Here is an 18,039-nt window from a genome sequence, read left to right as displayed (position 1 = left end):
CTAATCTGTAACATTGATTGGACACTGGTTATCTGTATTTAACCAGTACTTCCCCCAGATTATTTGAAAAACATCCCCAGATGAAATAGCATTTCATCTATAAATAATCTGGATGTCTATCTCTAAAGGGTGAGAACTCTTTAAAAACATAACTATAATTATATTATTACATCTAGAAAATTAACAGAATTAATATCAACAAATGTCTAGTCAAGCTTCTCTTATTATCTTGTAAAATTTTTTTTCTGACAGGATTTATTTGTTCAGGTAGGATCCAAATAAAGTCCATGATATACCTCTCAAGTCTATTTTAACCTACAGATCCCCCATGTGTATTTATTTCCTTGTCATTTATTTGCTCTAGAATCAAGTCATTTGTCCATTAGATTTTTTTTCTATAATCTGGATTTTGGTATTACATTCCCAAAATGCCTTTATACATGTTCCTCTATCCATGTTCATGCTATGCTTGTTTTTCTAATGAGCAAGATGTGGAATACAAAAACTTTCTGAAAATAGAAAATCCAGTAAACAAGGTATCTGTGTGTGCATGTGCACATGTGTGTGTCTCATCTATCTTAGCACAGTTTTATGGCTAATTACAAAGACATATGAACATAATATTTATTGTATTTAGTCTCCAAAAACCATACACATTTCCTTTAGAAATGTCATCATCCCAAATTTTACAACATTTTGTCTTGTATTGAGGTGATATGAGTGAGAATGAATGTCACTAAAATTAATGATGTAATGTAACTCTCTTACTATTTAGGTATTTGTTGAAAGTTCTGAGACTTTGGATTACCAGATGGCCTTTACAGACTCTCATTTGTGGAAACTCCTGGATCGTCATGCAAATACGATCAGATTATTTGTTTTGTTACCTGAACAGTCCCCAGGCTCTTATTCCAAAAGGACAGCGTGCCAGAAAGCTGGGGGTGATTCTGGTGGTAACGTGGATGATGACTGTGATAGAGTCAAAGGACCTGTGGGGAGCCTCAAGTCTGTGGAAGCTATTCTCGAAGAAAGCACTGAAAAACTCAAAAGCTTGTCACTACAGCAGCAGCAAGATGGAGATAATGGAGACAGCAGCAAAAGTACTGAGACAAGTGACTTTGAAAACATAGAATCACCTCTCAATGAGAGGGACTCTTCAGCATCAGTGGACAATAGAGAACTTGAACAGCACATTCAGACTTCTGATCCCGAAAATTTTCAATCTGAAGAACGATCAGACTCAGATGTGAATAATGACAGGAGTACAAGTTCAGTGGACAGTGACATTCTTAGCTCCAGTCACAGCAGTGACACTTTGTGCAATGCTGATAATGCTCAGATTCCTTTGGCTAATGGACTTGACTCTCATAGCATCACGAGTAGTAGAAGAACTAAAGCAAATGAAGGCAAAAAAGAGACATGGGACACAGCAGAAGAAGACTCTGGAACGGATAGTGAATACGATGAGAGTGGCAAGAGCAGGGGAGAAATACAGTACATGTATTTCAAAGCAGAACCCTATGCTGCAGACGAAGGTTCTGGGGAAGGACATAAATGTATGTACTTAGAAAGAAAACTCCTTGAAACAGCACCAATTGGTTTCTCAGTTTATTTAAATTTTTAGTTAAGAAAGGAACCAGCTAAGAGTTAGGTACTTTGTTCTAGGATCACCCATAACTTCCTGGATTATAAGAGTGTTCTCTGTTGCCTTTGCTTTCATTTTCGGGGCAGTTGTAGCAACAACTGTCTTTGGACCTCCGCAGCACATCAGACCTGTGACAGCAGTGATGTCACAGCTCTGGGGAAGATAAGTGAAAAAGAAAAGGAAAGAATTAAGAATTGTTTTAAAGGAAAGAATCAAGAATTGTTTTAAAGGAAAGAATTATGATAAAAGCCCTAAGTTAAAAACTAAGAAATAGTTTAAAAAGTAAATAATATACCAAAAAGATAAAATTTGGTATTCACTGCTGAGGAAAAGTTTTTATTTGTGCATCCCCTCTCTTCTCTTTATCCCTCAATGCAAATAACCCCCTCCCCCACCCCCTAAAAAGTCCATGGTTAACTGGGAAAGTCAGAAAAAGGAAAGGGGCTTTTTTAAGTTGATACTTTGAAGTAAGCTCCAAGCAGAGTATAAACTAGAAATCCTCAAGTGTATAATCACAAAAACATTGAAGAGATCTGTCAGTTCAGGTATTTGGGATAAGCAGCAACAGCAAAAACACACCTACATGAAAACAATAAAATGACTTTTATAAAACATCAGATGAAAACAGCCAAAGAATGTACAAAAGTTTTCTTCAAGTATAAAAGAGAAATAGCTCAAAAAACCAAATACTTTGCATTATATTACCCCTTATATTCTTAATTTTAGTTTTCAAAACACTTGTTCTCACTTGAAGCTTCTCTGAAATTAGTAAAGCAAATATTGATATCCTCATTTGACTGATAAGAAAACTGAAGCTCATAGTGGATGGATGACTTGCCCAAAAGTATATGTGTAGCTAGTAAGGAGTGGAACCACTACTAGAATATAAGTCTTTGAATTGAATGCATTTGCTGTTACCTTTATGACAGTGGGAAGGGAGTCCCACTCTATCCATCTGTTCATCCACCCCCCCCCCCCCATTAATATTTCCTGAATCCATTCAAGATGCCAGGCCCTACGTAGATGTTAGAAGTGGAGATGACAAAGATGCAGCCTCATGTTTCATCTGGTGGGAGAAGGCCCACAACCACCATGAAAGTTAATTGCTACGATGCTTATAGTCTCAAAATTTAGTCTCTTAAAAGGAAGTGGTAGAAATTATTAAATCAGTAATAAAAATGCATAAATTTGTCTTTTTAACTAATTAGTTCCCAGTAACACTGGAACCATGTGACATCCATATAGATACCTTGCAGAAACTCAAGTGGGAAAATGTGGGTTCGTGAGCCACAACGGAGACAGAAACTCTATAATAATGTTTTAACTCCCTGTGGCACTTTTACTTCATAAGGCTCATTAATTCACATCATCTCACTTATTTCTCAACAGCTGTGTGAAATTGATGCCGTTAGACACATTTTGCTGATGAAGAAACTGGCTCAAACTGACTTAAATAATTTGCCGGGGGTCACACAGCCAGTAGGTCACACTGCTGGTCAGTCCAGCTCCTGTGATCTGATTGTAAGCCTGGTGCACATTTCTCCACCTCATAACTGCTACCCACTGTCCCTTACTTTCCTCACGTCAGAGTAAAGGAAAAATAGCCAGTAGCTACCCTTTCTTACCATCCTCAACCCTTCAAGAGCATTAGCAAATTAAAAACAGCTCCTTTTTACAAAGAGGTTAGAAATTTCTCTTAAGTGGTTTGTTTTAGAATGATGTGCTGGAGAGTTGACTGCATGAGAGTCTAAACGTTAAGAATTTAATAGGAATACTTAGAATTGTAGACTGAGGAGTCTCCTTCCACCTTTTTGGAAATTCATAGTGGGCTAGTTTACTAGCATTCGTTGAAATAGTAAACATGATGATCAAGAGAACCCGTTTACTACAATTTATTTTGGTTTTCAGAAGCCATGCAGAAGGCTTGTTTGAACAGAAAAAGTGGAAACGGGCTTAGAGGTAGAGGAGTAGGGTTGAGAGCCAGCAGCCACGTGCTTCAGGAGTCTGTACTAAGACTGTTTCATCACAGCTCCTCAGAGACCTGAAAGTTGGTACCTGGGTAACATGGATGATGAATAATAATACGGGTTCTTCAGAGTGATAAAATGCCAGGGTGTAACACATAAACAAAGAATTTGATATCTGAAGAGTGACATTTTATGTACAGTATAGACAATATGGGTAATAACTGAAATACACTTAAAGTGATGGTCTTTAAGCTATCTGTTATAATCCAGGAATTGTTTCGGGGAGTATGGACCTTTCTCTGAAAATACTGTTCCACTGTGACCTATTATAGGCTGCAGGCACTCAGGGATAAATAGGGAGATCAAGGTAATAAAAATGAGAGTGCATTTGCACTGATAATTTCTTTGTACAATTTTGATATCACTTCATTTAGAGATACATAAAAGAAAGAAACCCTAAAGATATTTTGAGGTTGCTCTGTGAAGAGACCAAACGCTTCAGTTTGAAGAGGTAAATAGGGAAAATGGTATGATGGTAATCTCTAAAATTATAATTACAGCCAGTCAATTAAGCCAACAATTTTTGCCAGGGCTGTAGTACACATTTGACATACACTGACCCCAAGGTATAAGCACAACTATCTGCATTTTATAATAGAGGTAATTGAGGTACAGAGAAGTCAAGTCACAGTCACAAATGTAAGGTACAAGGAGGAGCCAAGAATTCATTCAGGCCAGCCCATTTCACTACAGAACCACTTGGTCCTAATCACCGTATTGGACTCTATCAATAACAACAAACATTTGTATCTTCCTGTGATACATTACTGTGAGTTAGAAACCAAAATTGTGGTAATAGCTTATTGTTTGAGTAATGACTTAGAATTTACTACATTTGTCATAGCAGCAATCAGTGAGACTGGTGTAATGATCCTGTGAGAAAACTGAGGCCCAGAGACATTGGATGACTTACCAATAGGCATTTATTAGGCAACAACTGAAATCTAGTTATTGGCTTCTGATTTCTAATCAAGTAATTTTTTCATTATACCCTTCTCTCAAGAAATGTTGTACCTGCTGGATAGTATAAATAGAGGCTTATTTGCCAAAAGCTGGGTTACTTAGGAGTATTTCTTAAATTTTAGAAATGGACATTTTAAAGGAATTAAATGCTGCCTGAAAAGTTATATATAACAAAAAAGTTCATCACCATGTTTATATTCTATTTCATACTTTATGGTCACATTTTCTATAGTGAATCTGAATCTTATAACCGGAAAAACAGTAAATGGACATTAATTTATTTGAAAAAGTCCACTCAAAAATTCATCAACCCAAAAGGTGGGTCAACCTGGGAACATAAACCAGTCATGTTTGAGGGTCTCATCCTTGACTTTTTTTTTCTTTTTTTTTTTTGAGAGAGAGCATACACTTGGGGGAGGGGCCGAGAGGGAGGGAGGGGGGAGAGAGAGAGAGAGAGAGAGAGAGAGAGAGAGAGAGAGAGAATCCCAAGCAGGCTCTGCATCGCTGGCCCAGAGGCTGACACGGGGCTCCAATCCATGAACCATGAGATTGTGTGACCTGAGCTGGAGTCAAGAGTGGGACACTTAACCGACTGAGCCAGACAGGGTGCCCCTCACCCTTGACTTTTGATGTAAATTTTACAGAAAACCAGAGCCTACCCTAGAGAGAGCCTTATAGCTCTAGAGGAACCACGGGCTTAAGGTGGGGTGGCAGCTCTTGTTATACTGCACTGTCTATATTGTAAGAGAGAGAGGAACTTGAGTGAAATTGTTACTCTTTACTAGGATATGAAGACTGGAGTCTTAGAAATATTTCAGAAGTATGTTCATGAGTAACTTGTAAAGGACAAAAGATTAATAAGTATTAGAAGAAATAAAGCTCACCAAAAACAATCCTATTGCTTTGCCATGAGAGCTTATATCAAAGCTTGCAGGGGGGTGGTGGGAGTTTCTGATCCATTTAGATGCTCTTCCTGTTACGGTCCAACCACATGATAAAACAGATATCATCATATGCTCATCTTGACAGTTTTTTCTAGTAGAAATCCCAGAACCAAATTTACTAACAATTTTTGAGGCAATTACTAGATATCTGACACTGTGCCAAAAGCACGATAAACATATTAACCTCACTGAATTCACACTGCAGTACTAGGAGGTAGGTACTACTCTCTCCATTTTTAAAATGAGGAAGTGGGTATAAGGAGGCCAGTGGCTTGCCCCAGGTTACATAGCTGGCCGGGAAGCAGAAGAGGCACGGTTGGAACCCAGCCAGAGCCTACATTATTACTGTGAAGAACTAGGAATGTATGTAATTGAAAAGACTTTCCTGAAGTTTGGTTTGGGACTCAGCAGCGTATATAAATAAATAGATTAGCACTTCAATCTCTCAGAACGTTGGAAGTTGTTGAAGTTGTTGGATTTTATCGTATGCTCCGTGTCTGTGTTTTTTTGTCCATGCAACGTTGTGTATTAGCTTAAAGTCAAATAACTGAAGGGGGTGTTTTTTCCCTGCTTACAGTATAATAAAGTGTATATGATCTGTTTTATTTATATTCTAAGAGGTTTCTTTTTTTGTTTCGCTTTTGTTTTTTTTTGTACTTAGGGCTGATGGTGCATGTTGATAAAAGAATTACACTGGCTGCTTTCAAACAACACTTAGAGCCCTTTGTTGGAGCTTTGTCCTCTCACTTCAAGGTCTTCCGGGTGTATGCCAGCAACCAGGAGTTTGAGAGCGTCCGGCTGAACGAGACACTTTCATCCTTTTCAGACGACAATAAGGTTGATTAAAATCATTTCAAATAATTAGAGTCTGTTTTACATGATAGATTTGAGAACATCTTGCCTGTTTCCAAGTAAGATTAAATAGATAGCCCTAAGAGGGTCATTTTTTGTTTTTATGTTTAGTGATTGGTCGTTTTTTTTCATTCATCTAACAAACATTTGTTAAGTGTTAACTGTGTGTCAGTTACTGTTCTAGGTGCTGGGAATCAGAGGTAAAAGATACACCTGTTCTCAAAGAGCGCATAATCTAGAGAATTTTTGAAGACCAAACTAAACAGTGTGGGGAGAATGGGTTGTTTATTCTGCAGAGGTAATACATCTAAAAAACTGTTTTTAATTTATAGATTACAATTAGACTGGGGAGAGCACTTAAAAAAGGAGAATACAGAGTTAAAGTGTACCAGCTGCTGGTCAATGAGCAAGAGGTAAGTAAGCTGCTTCAGAGCAATATGACGTCACTTCTGCTAGTTATTAAAAACAGAGTTCAGAGATGTTGTGACTTGTCATTTCTTTTGCTGTCTCTAAAGCACAGACAGGACACTTTCCAGAAGCTATTTTGGTTGTGCGGGTCATATTGCCTGTATTGCAGCCACTCATTTCTGCCCCTGTAGCACAAAACCAGACGTAGACAATACATAAACCAGTGGAATTAGCTGTGTCCCAACAGAGTTTATTTACAAAAACATGCAGCAGACAAATGTGGCCCTCAAGCCTTTCTTTGCCTTCCCTCTGCTTTAAAGTATTGTTACACATGTTGGAATGAGGCAGACATTTCCTGCTTTGAAAAGGAGACTTGTTTGTGCTTGATTTTAAGAAATTCTCACGTAGTGCTCCAGGGGGATAGCAGTTGATCTGTAGAGCATGTAAGGACTTTTTGCGTTCAGAGAGTCATTTCAGTATTTAGCAGGCATTCATTTATCTCGTAGATGCCATATGCTCGCAGATGTTAACTCCTTGAATCTGCATCAGTTAGCTATGATGTAGATATTATTATTCCCATTTTGTAGATGAAGAAACTGAGGCACAAAGAAGTTATGTAACTTGCCCAAGGTCATGTAACAGATGCCAGACAAATGCCCAGAAGAAAAAGGCAAAGTCCCTGTTTTGGGGATGTTTATAACATCTTAGTGAGGACCTAGACAAATGTGCAAACTAAATAGCAAAGACCGTATTCCCCCCTTCTTATCCATAGGGGATGTGTCCAAGACCCCCCTCCCCCCCACCCACTGCCCAGTGAATGCCTGAAACCGAGGATAGTGCCGTGCCACTCCCTACATATACACTATGCTCTTACCTAGACATGTATACCTTAATAAAGTTTAACTTACACATTTGGCAAAGTAAGAGATTAACTTTTGCCAGAAATGAAATACAACAGTTACAACAGTACACTGTAGTAAAAATTATGTGAATGTGGTCTCTCTCAAAAAATCTCATTGTATTATATTTACATTTCTTGTGATGACGTAAGATGATAAAATGTGCGTGTGATGAGATGCAGTAAGGGGAATGACATAGGCACTGTGACATAGCATTGGGTTACTACTGATCTTCTGATGATTTGGCAGAAGGATCATTTGTTTCCGGACCCCAGTTGGCTAACTGCAAGTAACTGAATGTTCAGAAGGGGAAATCACAGATAAAGATGGACTGCTGAAAAGGGAGAAATTTTTCATAAAACGCCTTCATTTGTCCAACAGAGAGTTTATTGAGCACCCATCATGTCTCCTTTATTTCTTCTGAGAGAGAGAGAGAGAGAGAACAAGTAGGGGAGGGGCAGAGAGAGAATTCTAAGCAGGCTCCGCATTGTCAACACAGAGCCGAATGTGGGGCTCAAATCCACGAACTATGAGATCATGACCTGAGCCGAAATCAAGAGCCAGACGCTTAACTGACTGAGCCACCCAGGTGCCCCAACCCATCATATCTCTTATATGTGAATGTTTCATCTGCGTTTGGGGTTTGTAGATAAAATGTCCCTTCTGAGACAATGAATGAACATATTTGGAGAAGTAGTATGCAGTTCCCTCATTTTAATCCATAAAAGTGATTTTTACTTTCAAAATTGCGATCACTTTATTATAAGGAGAGAAATATGAATGTGGTATTTAATCTTCACAATGACTCTGTGAGGAAGACACTACCCCCGGTTTACAGATGAAAAAAAGGAGGCCTGGGGGCACCTGCCCCTCTCCCCTGCTCATATTCTCTCTCTCTCTCTCTCTCAAATAAAAAAAATAATTATTAAAAAAAATTAAAAAGGAGGCCCAGAAAGGTTAAGTAAACTTGCCCAAGATAGCTTACTTAGTAAGTAGTGGAGCCAAGATTTGAACCTAGGAAGATCAGCTCCTAAACTCAGTCCTATAATTGTCATACTATACAGTGCAAATAAAATGTCTTGTGTACCCTTATTGAATGTGCAATTCAGCTCTCTGATTGTTTTATGTTTGTATTCCTAGCCATGCAAGTTTCTGCTAGATGCTGTGTTTGCTAAAGGAATGACAGTACGGCAATCAAAAGAGGAATTAATTCCTCAACTCAGGGAGCAGTGTGGTTTAGAGCTCAGTACTGACAGGTAAAGTAAAATTACAGTGTCATCAGCAATTAGAGGAAATCTTGTGTGGTCTGTTGATATGGATTGGTATGATTTTCTAAAACCAGAATTAAAGAATTCCTCTACTAAGAATTTTAATACTACAGATTAATAGAAGTAAGCAAAAGTATTAGAATTTGTTTGCACTTCCTCTGTAGGATACTAAATTTGAAATTGGGGGAACATTTCATTATAGTTTCCCCCAAATTAAAAAAAATTTTTTTTCTGTTTATTTATTTTTGAGAGAGAGGAAAAAGTGTGATCGGGGGAAGGGGCAGAGAGAGGGAGACAGAGAATCAGAAGCAGGATCCAGGCTCTGAGCTGTCAGCACAGAGCCCAATGTGGGGCTCAAACCCATGGACTGCGAGATCATGACCTGAGCCAAAGTCGGACGCTTAACTGACTGAGCCACCCAGGCACCTCCTATTTTCCCAAAATTTTAATGAATAATCACTTGACTTTTGTATGTAAATATAGTTCATTATTCATCGATGTCAGATTCATGTTGTTGTTTTTAGGTTAACAATCTGAAGTAATAGTAGTTTAAAATGTCTCATCACATTTGTAGATTTCGTCTAAGGAAAAAAACATGGAAGAACCCTGGCACTGTCTTTCTGGATTATCATATTTATGAAGAAGACATTAATATCTCCAGCAACTGGGAGGTTTTCCTTGAAGTTCTTGATGGTATCATCCATATTTTTGTGGGGAACTATCAGTTAGAAATGCTCTGGAACTAATAGAAGCCTATAGTTTTTATCAAAGAACAAGTTTTCTTCCATCTTTACTCTGGGTTGCATTTGCCTTTTAAATATTTATTTAATTTTGAGAATATTAATTTCTCCTTACAGGAAGTTGACAGTTTCCAAGTTTGCATTTATAGTACTTTTTACAGGAAACTCTGCTAACATTTTCTTACCTGTGTTTGTTAGTTTCTTTTTTCATTATGGCTGATTTTGTTTTGAGGATGTGGTATTGATAATTTACCAGGGATTTTGAGAACAATGACCAAGTACCACAAACTGGATGGTTTCAACAATAGAAATGTGTTGTCTCACAGTCTGGAGGCTGCAAGTCTGAAGTCAGGGTGTTGGCAGGCTTGCTTCCTTCTGAGGGCTGTGAGGGAAAATTTGTTCATGGCCCTCCCCTAGCTTCTGGTGGTTGATTGGCAGTCTTTGGTGTTCCTTGGCTTGTTAAATGCATCATCCTGATCTCTGTTTTCATCTGAACATGATGTGAGATGTGCGTCTGTGTATGCTTGTGTGTCTGCTTCCACATTTCCCCATATTATAAGGACACTAGCCCTGTTGGATTAGAGTCACCCTAATGATCTCATTTTAGCTTGATTACCACTGTAACAACCCTATTTCCTAATTAGGTCATATTCTGAGGTACTAGGGTATAGGACTTTAAATGTCTTTTTGAGGAGACACAGTTCAGCCTGTAAAAGTGACCCAGAAGAGGACCTGTGTTTGTCACACCTCCTGCTTTTAATGATCTACATGGGAACATTTAAAGTATTGTTTTTTGGAGGAGGTAATGGGAGAAAAGTTGGCTTTGGGGTGATCATATCAAGGGAAACAACTAGTTCTATGTCCTTTTGTGACTGCTATTGCCTAGAAAGATTTTGATTTTCCTTTTTTTCCCCTTAGAAATTAAAACATCATAAGATTATGATAGTTTTCCAAGGGTTCAATAATACTAACACCTCACCTATTTCATGCTATTTACGATCTGATTTGGTTTAAATTTCAATTGTTAAAACTATGATTATTTGACAAGTTAATAGGGGAGTCAGGGACAGCCAGGACACTATCTACTATGATGTGGAGGCAAGTGTTCCAGATTGTGATTCCTTCTGTGAGTGTCTGGGGCCTTAGAGAATAACCAGTGTGTCTGAGTAGACCAAGAAGGGATGGCGAAGGACAAAGAAATTCCCCTTGTTAGGGAGGATTGAGTATGTATTAGCAGAGATGGGTTAGCCGGGAGATGTTACTGGATGGTGGGTATCTGTGTCAGTATCATTTCAGTATATATGTTAGCTTCAAAGTAGTTGAGTGAGAAATAAATCATGTGAAATCATGTGATTAAATCTAAGAAACATTTATTGACCTGTAAATTGCCAGACACTGCTAATCTCTGGTGCTACAAAAATGAATAAGAACTAGTGATTGCACTCCAAAAGCTCAGTCTATAAGAAAACCAGAAATTCCACAATTTCTGCAAACCTGTAATTCCAAAATCATAGGTACTTAAGGACCAAATCAGTACAGTTTGCTCTCGTGTACACCAGAGAGAAAGGTAACAATTGAGCTGGTTTTGAAGAATCAGTAAGGTTTGAGTAAAAGAGAAGAGAGGGATTAGTGTGAGCCGGAGTGAAAAAAGAAGATAAAGTGAAGATGATTTGATCATGATGATGTTAGATTGTGGGGGTGGTAGCCAGTAGAGAAGCAAAGATTGGCAATCCAGAGAAAAGAGTAGTTGATAGAGCAGTGTCCAGCAGGACTCAGGAAGGAGTGAAATTAGGAGTCCTGGTAGAAGGAGAGCTTGCAAAAGAGTAAAGAATTACCTTCAGAGACTGGAGGGAAGAGAGGAAATATTCTATTCTCAAAAACTTGCTGGGATAAGTGGGATCTTTTATGTGCACTTTCTAAGCAGAACACTTGAAGTAAATCTTGTTTAGTCAGGCCATACAGGAAAAGTCAAATTATGGGCCTCTAGAGAAAAGAGAAAGATGACCTAATCTTGCATCTTCATAGGGGTGGAGAAGATGAAATCCATGTCCCAGCTTGCAGTTTTGTCAAGACGGTGGAGGCCTTCGGAAATGAAGCTGGATCCCTTTCAGGAGGTTGTGTTGGAAAGCAGTAGTGTTGATGAGCTGCGAGAGAAGGTAAGTTCATTTGAAATAAATTGAACTAATATGTGTTTTTCTCCGTGTTGCATAAGAGATAACCTAGGAAGTAAGTGCCAAATAGTCACGTGTCAACCTTTCTTTCTTTGTCTCTTTCATACCTTGTGACACCTTGTCACACACTCTCCTCTCCTTGTTTCCTTAGGCTCCTGATGCTTTGAAAAATTACATTGGCTTTTGGCCATCCAGAAGTGGACCCCTCGCTTTTAGTTACTTGAATCAAGTTTGTCCTGAGTAATTAGCATTAGTTAGAAGTTACTAGAGTAAATTGCTGTATATATTTTAAAAAGCCAAACGCTTTTTAAAATGCGTGGAATTGAATAAAGGATCTATATGAAGCTCTCTTTTGCATTTTTCAATTTAAAGGTTGGAATTCTGTGGCTCTCTGGGGAATGGGTGAATTATTCATAAGCAGTACTAGGATAATTGGCATCTTAAAAACACTTTGTTTCCATAATTCACACCAAATGCAAAAATAAATTCTAAATATATTAAATTTATATAAAAATACAATAAAATGTTAAGTGTACTAGATGAAAAGGTTGAAAATATTTTTATGTTCTAGAGACAGAAAGATCTTTGTAAGCATAATACCAGAAACTAAAAAGGAAAAGACCACATAAAAGTATAAACCTTCCAGACAGCCTCCTCTCCAATTCTTCTTTTTTAATTTAACAAATGTTTATTTTAGAGAGAGAGAGCATGAGTGGAGAAGAGAGGCAAAGGGAGAGAGAGAAAGAAAGAATCTTTCACGGGGCATGGAGCCCAATGTAGGGCTCTGTTCCATGACCCTGGGATCATGACCTGAGCCGAAATCAAGAGTCAGACACTCAACTGACTAAGCTATCCAGGCGTCCCTCCAATTTCTTCTTCTTCTTTTTTCAATAAACAACCGATAAACAAAGATAAAAAACAAGGAAGGGGAAAAATATTTGAAACAGATATGAAGCATTATGGTCCGTATTTATATGGAGCTACTGCATTAATAAGAAAAAGGTGAATAATCTAATTTTAAAGTAGGCAAAGAACTTGAATAGGCAATTCATTGAAGAATAAATACAAGTTAAAACAGTAACAGCATTCTTTTCCTCTTAAAATGCTGGAAGTGTAGGAAATAAAATGCCTTGAGTTGTCAGTTTGGGAAAACAGGCAAGATCGCACGGCTTTTTTTTTTCTTTTAATGTCTATATGTTTTTGAGAGTGCACGCACATGCGTTCACATGAGTAGGGCAGGTACACAGAGAGAGGGAGAGAGAGAATCCCAAGCAAGCTCTGCACTGTTAGCACAGAGCCCAATGTGGGGCTCATACGCATGAACCGTGAGATCATGACTTGAGCTGAAATCAAAAGCTGGACGCTTAATCAACTGAGGCACACAGGCGCCCCTCATACAGCTTTGATAGGTGGCTAAATTGACATCACTGTTTCAGGCTTCACTTTGGCATTATCAGCTTTTCAGATGTGCAAGTCCACATCTAAGAATTCATTCTCAAGAAATATTTGCAGAAATATGAAAGGATGTTCATGAAGGTATATATAGTATAGCATTGTAACTAGAAAAATTAAAAATAGGCTCAGTGACCATTGGTAGGGAATAAAATGGTATATTGTTCAGCTGTTGAAGATCATGAGGTTATTCTGTGTCCTATTCTTATATATAGGCTATATAAAAGTATTATATAGAGAGGTTTCATAAATATAATTTTGTGCATTTTAGATATATGTGATGTAGTTTATATGTGTGCATAGGAAAAGGTCTAGGAGGAATATACTAAGTTGACATTTCTGGGACATGGTATTTGCAGGGTGGACAAGAGACGATTTCACTTTCTGCTTTTTTTTTTTTTCTAATTTCTTATATCAAACATTTATTCCATCTTTGAAAACATCAAGCTATTTCTGTGTGGGTTAAAAGGTTGATAACTTATTTAAGCAAATTTATTTTTTAAAATGAACTCATATAAAATGTTTCCTTTTACAGCTTTGTGAAATCAGTGGAATTCCTTTGGAAGATATTGAATTTGCTAAGGTAAAGTCTTGAGAGTGTTTGCCTTTGGGTACTGGTGCTCAATAAACATGGCTGTCAGCATGATTTATTCATTCATTTATTTTTTCCTTAGGGTAGAGGAACTTTTCCCTGCGATATTTCTGTCCTTGATATTCATCAGGATTTGGACTGGAATCCTAAAGTTTCTACCCTAAATGTCTGGCCTCTTTATATTTGTGATGATGGTGCCGTCATATTTTATAGGTATCTTTACAGTGTATTTGTTATTCATAGTGATGTAACATTTTTGTTGTCCATAAGTATCTTGTTTTCCATAAATACCTTTACTTTTTTTATGGTATAAAGCAGCCCTGACCAGTACTTAGTACAAGAGCCACACATTACATTTTGAATTTTTCTAGTAGCCACACTTAAAAAAGTAAAAAGAAACCGGTGAAATTAATTTTAATAAAATATTTTAACCCATTATATCCAGAATGTTATCACAACATGTAGTCAATATCAAAAATTGTTCATGAGATATTTTACATTCTTTTTCTTACAGTAATTCTTAGAAATAGTGTGTGTTACGCTTCCAGTAGGTCTCAAGCTTTCAGTAGGCACGTGTAGCAAGTGGCTACTGTGTGAGCCAGCACAAATACGGAGGAAAAAGAATAGTCATTGATGCCTGGCAGATAAGAGTTCTGACTAGGCTTTGTTACTTACCTAACTCCTCGTCATCTGTGAAATGGTGACAGTGATGTCAGCCTTGCAGGATTTTCTGAGAACAAGGACTACTGCATTTAACAAAACTGTCCATAGTACATGTTATATATAAATGTTCAATCAGTGGTGGCTGTTATTACACTTACAATAGCATGGGAATTTTTCTGTACCATTTTTAGAAGTCATTGCTGTGTTAATATAATGAACACATTTGCCATCCAGGACATCTTAGTATGAGATTATTTAACTTCACCAGTGACAATCAGATTTAATTTTCTTACCAAGGAGCATTATAACATTCAAGCGTAAGTTACTAGAGGCAGATGGATATACCAATCTAATATATAATTAATATTTTAAATGTAGGGATAAAACAGAAGAATTAATGGAGTTAACAGACGAGCAAAGAAATGAACTGATGAAAAAAGAAAGCAGTCGACTGCAGAAGACGGGACATCGTGTAACGTACTCACCTCGGAAAGAGAAAGCACTAAAAATATATCTGGATGGAGCACCAAATAAAGATCTGACTCAAGACTGACTCTGCTAGTGTAGCATTTTCCCTGGGGGATTTTGGTTTTAATTAGATGGTTCACTGCTACTGTGTAGTGCCGTTATGGCCGGACATGGTTAGGGGTAACCCAGTGACACCAGCACTGATTGGACTGCCCTTCACCAATCAGAAGCTCAGTGCCCAATGGGCCACTGTTTTGACTTGGAATCATGTTGTGCACTATAGTCAAATGTACTGTAAAGTGAAAAGGGATGTGCAAAAAAATAAAAACAAAAAACAAAAAGCGAAACCTGCTACTAGGAAAGGGGGAAGGGGAATGAGTACACTTCTTTTATTGCGGACGAATGTGCACATAGCCGCTAGTAAAACTAGCCTCAAACAGGATGCTCATAGCTTCATAATAAAAGCTGTGCAAAGGCCATGAATGAATGAATTTTCTGTTTATTTCACTGATACACACATTACCTCATTGACAATTTGGAAGTAAATGCAACTGTGTGTTGACTCTTGGAAAGCAGCAAAAATAGGAGCTGAAGAGAGAAATTCTTAGAACCAGCCATAACCCAGTAAAGAATTGTGAAGTTGTGTTTTTATTTTGTTTCATTTTTTGCAAAGTATTAAAACATTATTCTGGAACATCAAAACGTTTCCCTTAGACCGCTCCCAGCAAGTAGCAGCTCAAATTGCTGCAATATTGTAATTATAACTGATTGTACTTAAGTTATGGATGTAGAGAATATGGTTCACTCGTTCATTCAGCATGTAAATAAAATTGATCCTATTGAGTTATCATAATTGCAGTTCAACTATTTCCCATGGTTATTCTTTTCACGTACCATTCATGATGTACATTTGTGTACATTGAGGAGTATAGCAGTCTATGTACATGTAATCCTCAGTGAGGTTCCTCAGTGCTGGGTCCCATACAATTGTATTTGCCCTTGTTAATGAGGTTTTTCTGTTCAGCGGCTTCAGTTTTTTCCTTTGTACATTTACTTTTGAAGATTTACTTCAAGTTTGAATCTTCTCGAACCCTTGTAAGTCCCACTTTAATTTTTGGAGTTGATTTGTAGTTACATGTAGTTTAACTTTGCGAAAGCGTCTTAACATCGTGTTGAAAAAAACTTGCTAGTAAGTCAGGTCATAGCACAGGCTGATGTAGTCAACATGATTTCATTGCAAAGTCTATTAGAATGGGCAAGTTTTTGCTTTGCTAAATATGACTTCAATGAACACAATTCTACATAAATTTTGAAAATGCCATCTAATTTATAAAAATCAATTAAAAAGGTTTTGGTAAAACTTTTTCATGCCAGATGCTGTTTACAACGATGAACATGCCAATAAAACATTTGTTCATTCTGTTGTGTTATTTTAGTCATTAAACTTTTGTGGATGAAGAGTCTGGGTTAAGAATAGATTTATTTTCTTTAATATTTTGTAATGAGTATTGAATAATTCTTTCTGTAAGATACGTTTACAGTAAAGTTCTCAGATGAAAAGATGTTAATACTTTGGAGGATCCTGTCAGTATTTCAAAATCAGATTTTTACCTTATTTCCTTTTAAGAAAGATATAATTAGAAAATAGTATTAGCAGATGTTGGCTTTGTAGTTTGAATATAATGATTGAGAATTCCATAATATCTTTAAAGTTTCTTGGAATCCACAGGGGGGAAAAATCTTTTCTAAGGTATTTTTCTGGCTAATTTTTATTCCATGTAAACTGTGTGCATTCTGCTAAATTTCATCTAAGTACTGTTCTGAGTCTGCGTTAGGGGGTTGGCGTTCTCATAGTCTCCTCTGCTTCTTGGAAGCATGTGCAGTGAATTGTCTTTCCAATCACTTGGATTTTCTGGTGTGACATGACAACTCTTTGGTTCTGATACAGGCCTACTTACTTGGAATTTAGGGGTTAATAAATCGAGTTTCTGCGTTTGAGGACTGACTATGGAGCAGGAGAGGCCAGTTGTCAACAAAACAGGCTTTGGGCTTGGTTTGGTTTGGTTTCGTGTTCCTTTAAGAGTCAACGGTAAAGTTCTCACACCTGCTCCTCATTCTGTGCCTTCTGCCCTGCTTTTTGTTTTCTGCTGCTGATTACAGGCATACTACAAATACCAAGAGTGAAGAAAATAGATCTCATTATAGAAAAAAAGTTGAAGCTTCCTGCTTTTCAGTGCCTGATAGAGTGAGAGCACGGTGTTGCACTTTGACCATTTCAGTAAAGGGAGCAACGAATTGTTCAAACTCAGTTTGTGGTGATGGGCGCAGTAATTTATGCGAGGGCGGTTAATGTGATCCACCTCCCTCAGATTCAGAGAATCACTTGAGGCAGGAGCCAAGAGGCAGAACACTGACTGTGTGGATCAGTTGCCCAAGCGCAGGGCAGCGAGGCCTAGTGATCACTCATCTGCTGAATCTCCTGAGGTGGACACAGACCACATGCAATAAATCGTGACCCCGTTCCTCAGAGGTCGCACAAGGATTTTGAAGAGCTTCTACCATGGGAGAGATGGGTTTGCATCAACCAGGCATGCCGTGGGAGAACCAAGTACCTACATATCTGAAGCAGGTGCTGAAGGTGAGGAGTGCATTCTGGTCAGAGAAGCAGAAGCTATGGTTTCAGGACTGTGCTGTGTCTGGCTGGTCTGTAGAAGCTTGCTAGTTCAAAGTCCACCTGTCAAACCAAGGTGTAAGTAAGGGGTAATAGCTACGATGAGATAAAAAGAGCAAAGGAGCCCTGCACTAGAGTATTTGCCGATCTGTTTCATAATGGATGGGAAGTACTTAGAGATTCTGAGAAAATGGTGGGGGAGGGGGCCGTGAGGCTCTGCCACAGCTAGAAAAATCGTTGCCAGGCTACACAGTTAGGAATGGTGGTGTGGTCCTT

At 38.0% G+C, this 18,039-nt stretch overlaps 1 protein-coding gene across 2 annotated transcripts in view; it reads left to right on the top strand.

Annotated features, from left to right (window-relative positions):
- The window catches only part of USP47 (ubiquitin specific peptidase 47), a 107,892-nt gene extending 91,380 nt beyond the window's left edge, over positions 1-16,512 (top strand). For both annotated transcript variants that reach the window (XM_086677967.1, XM_025928482.2), the window contains 9 exons: positions 776-1,556; positions 6,241-6,416; positions 6,764-6,844; positions 8,879-8,994; positions 9,581-9,699; positions 11,772-11,902; positions 13,905-13,952; positions 14,044-14,174; positions 15,003-16,512. In XM_086677967.1, coding sequence (XP_086534093.1) covers positions 776-1,556; positions 6,241-6,416; positions 6,764-6,844; positions 8,879-8,994; positions 9,581-9,699; positions 11,772-11,902; positions 13,905-13,952; positions 14,044-14,174; positions 15,003-15,177 — 1,758 coding nt within the window. In that variant the 3' untranslated portion in view covers positions 15,178-16,512. The remainder of the gene's footprint in view (positions 1-775; positions 1,557-6,240; positions 6,417-6,763; positions 6,845-8,878; positions 8,995-9,580; positions 9,700-11,771; positions 11,903-13,904; positions 13,953-14,043; positions 14,175-15,002) is intronic.
- Positions 16,513-18,039: the final 1,527 nt, after the last annotated feature.

The sequence above is a fragment of the Puma concolor genome, chromosome D1, assembly GCF_028749965.1.
Source record: "Puma concolor isolate L17-30 chromosome D1, mPumCon1.1.hap2, whole genome shotgun sequence".
Classification (NCBI taxonomy): Eukaryota; Metazoa; Chordata; class Mammalia; order Carnivora; family Felidae; genus Puma; species Puma concolor.
This window is presented reverse-complemented; position numbering and strand designations above follow the sequence as displayed.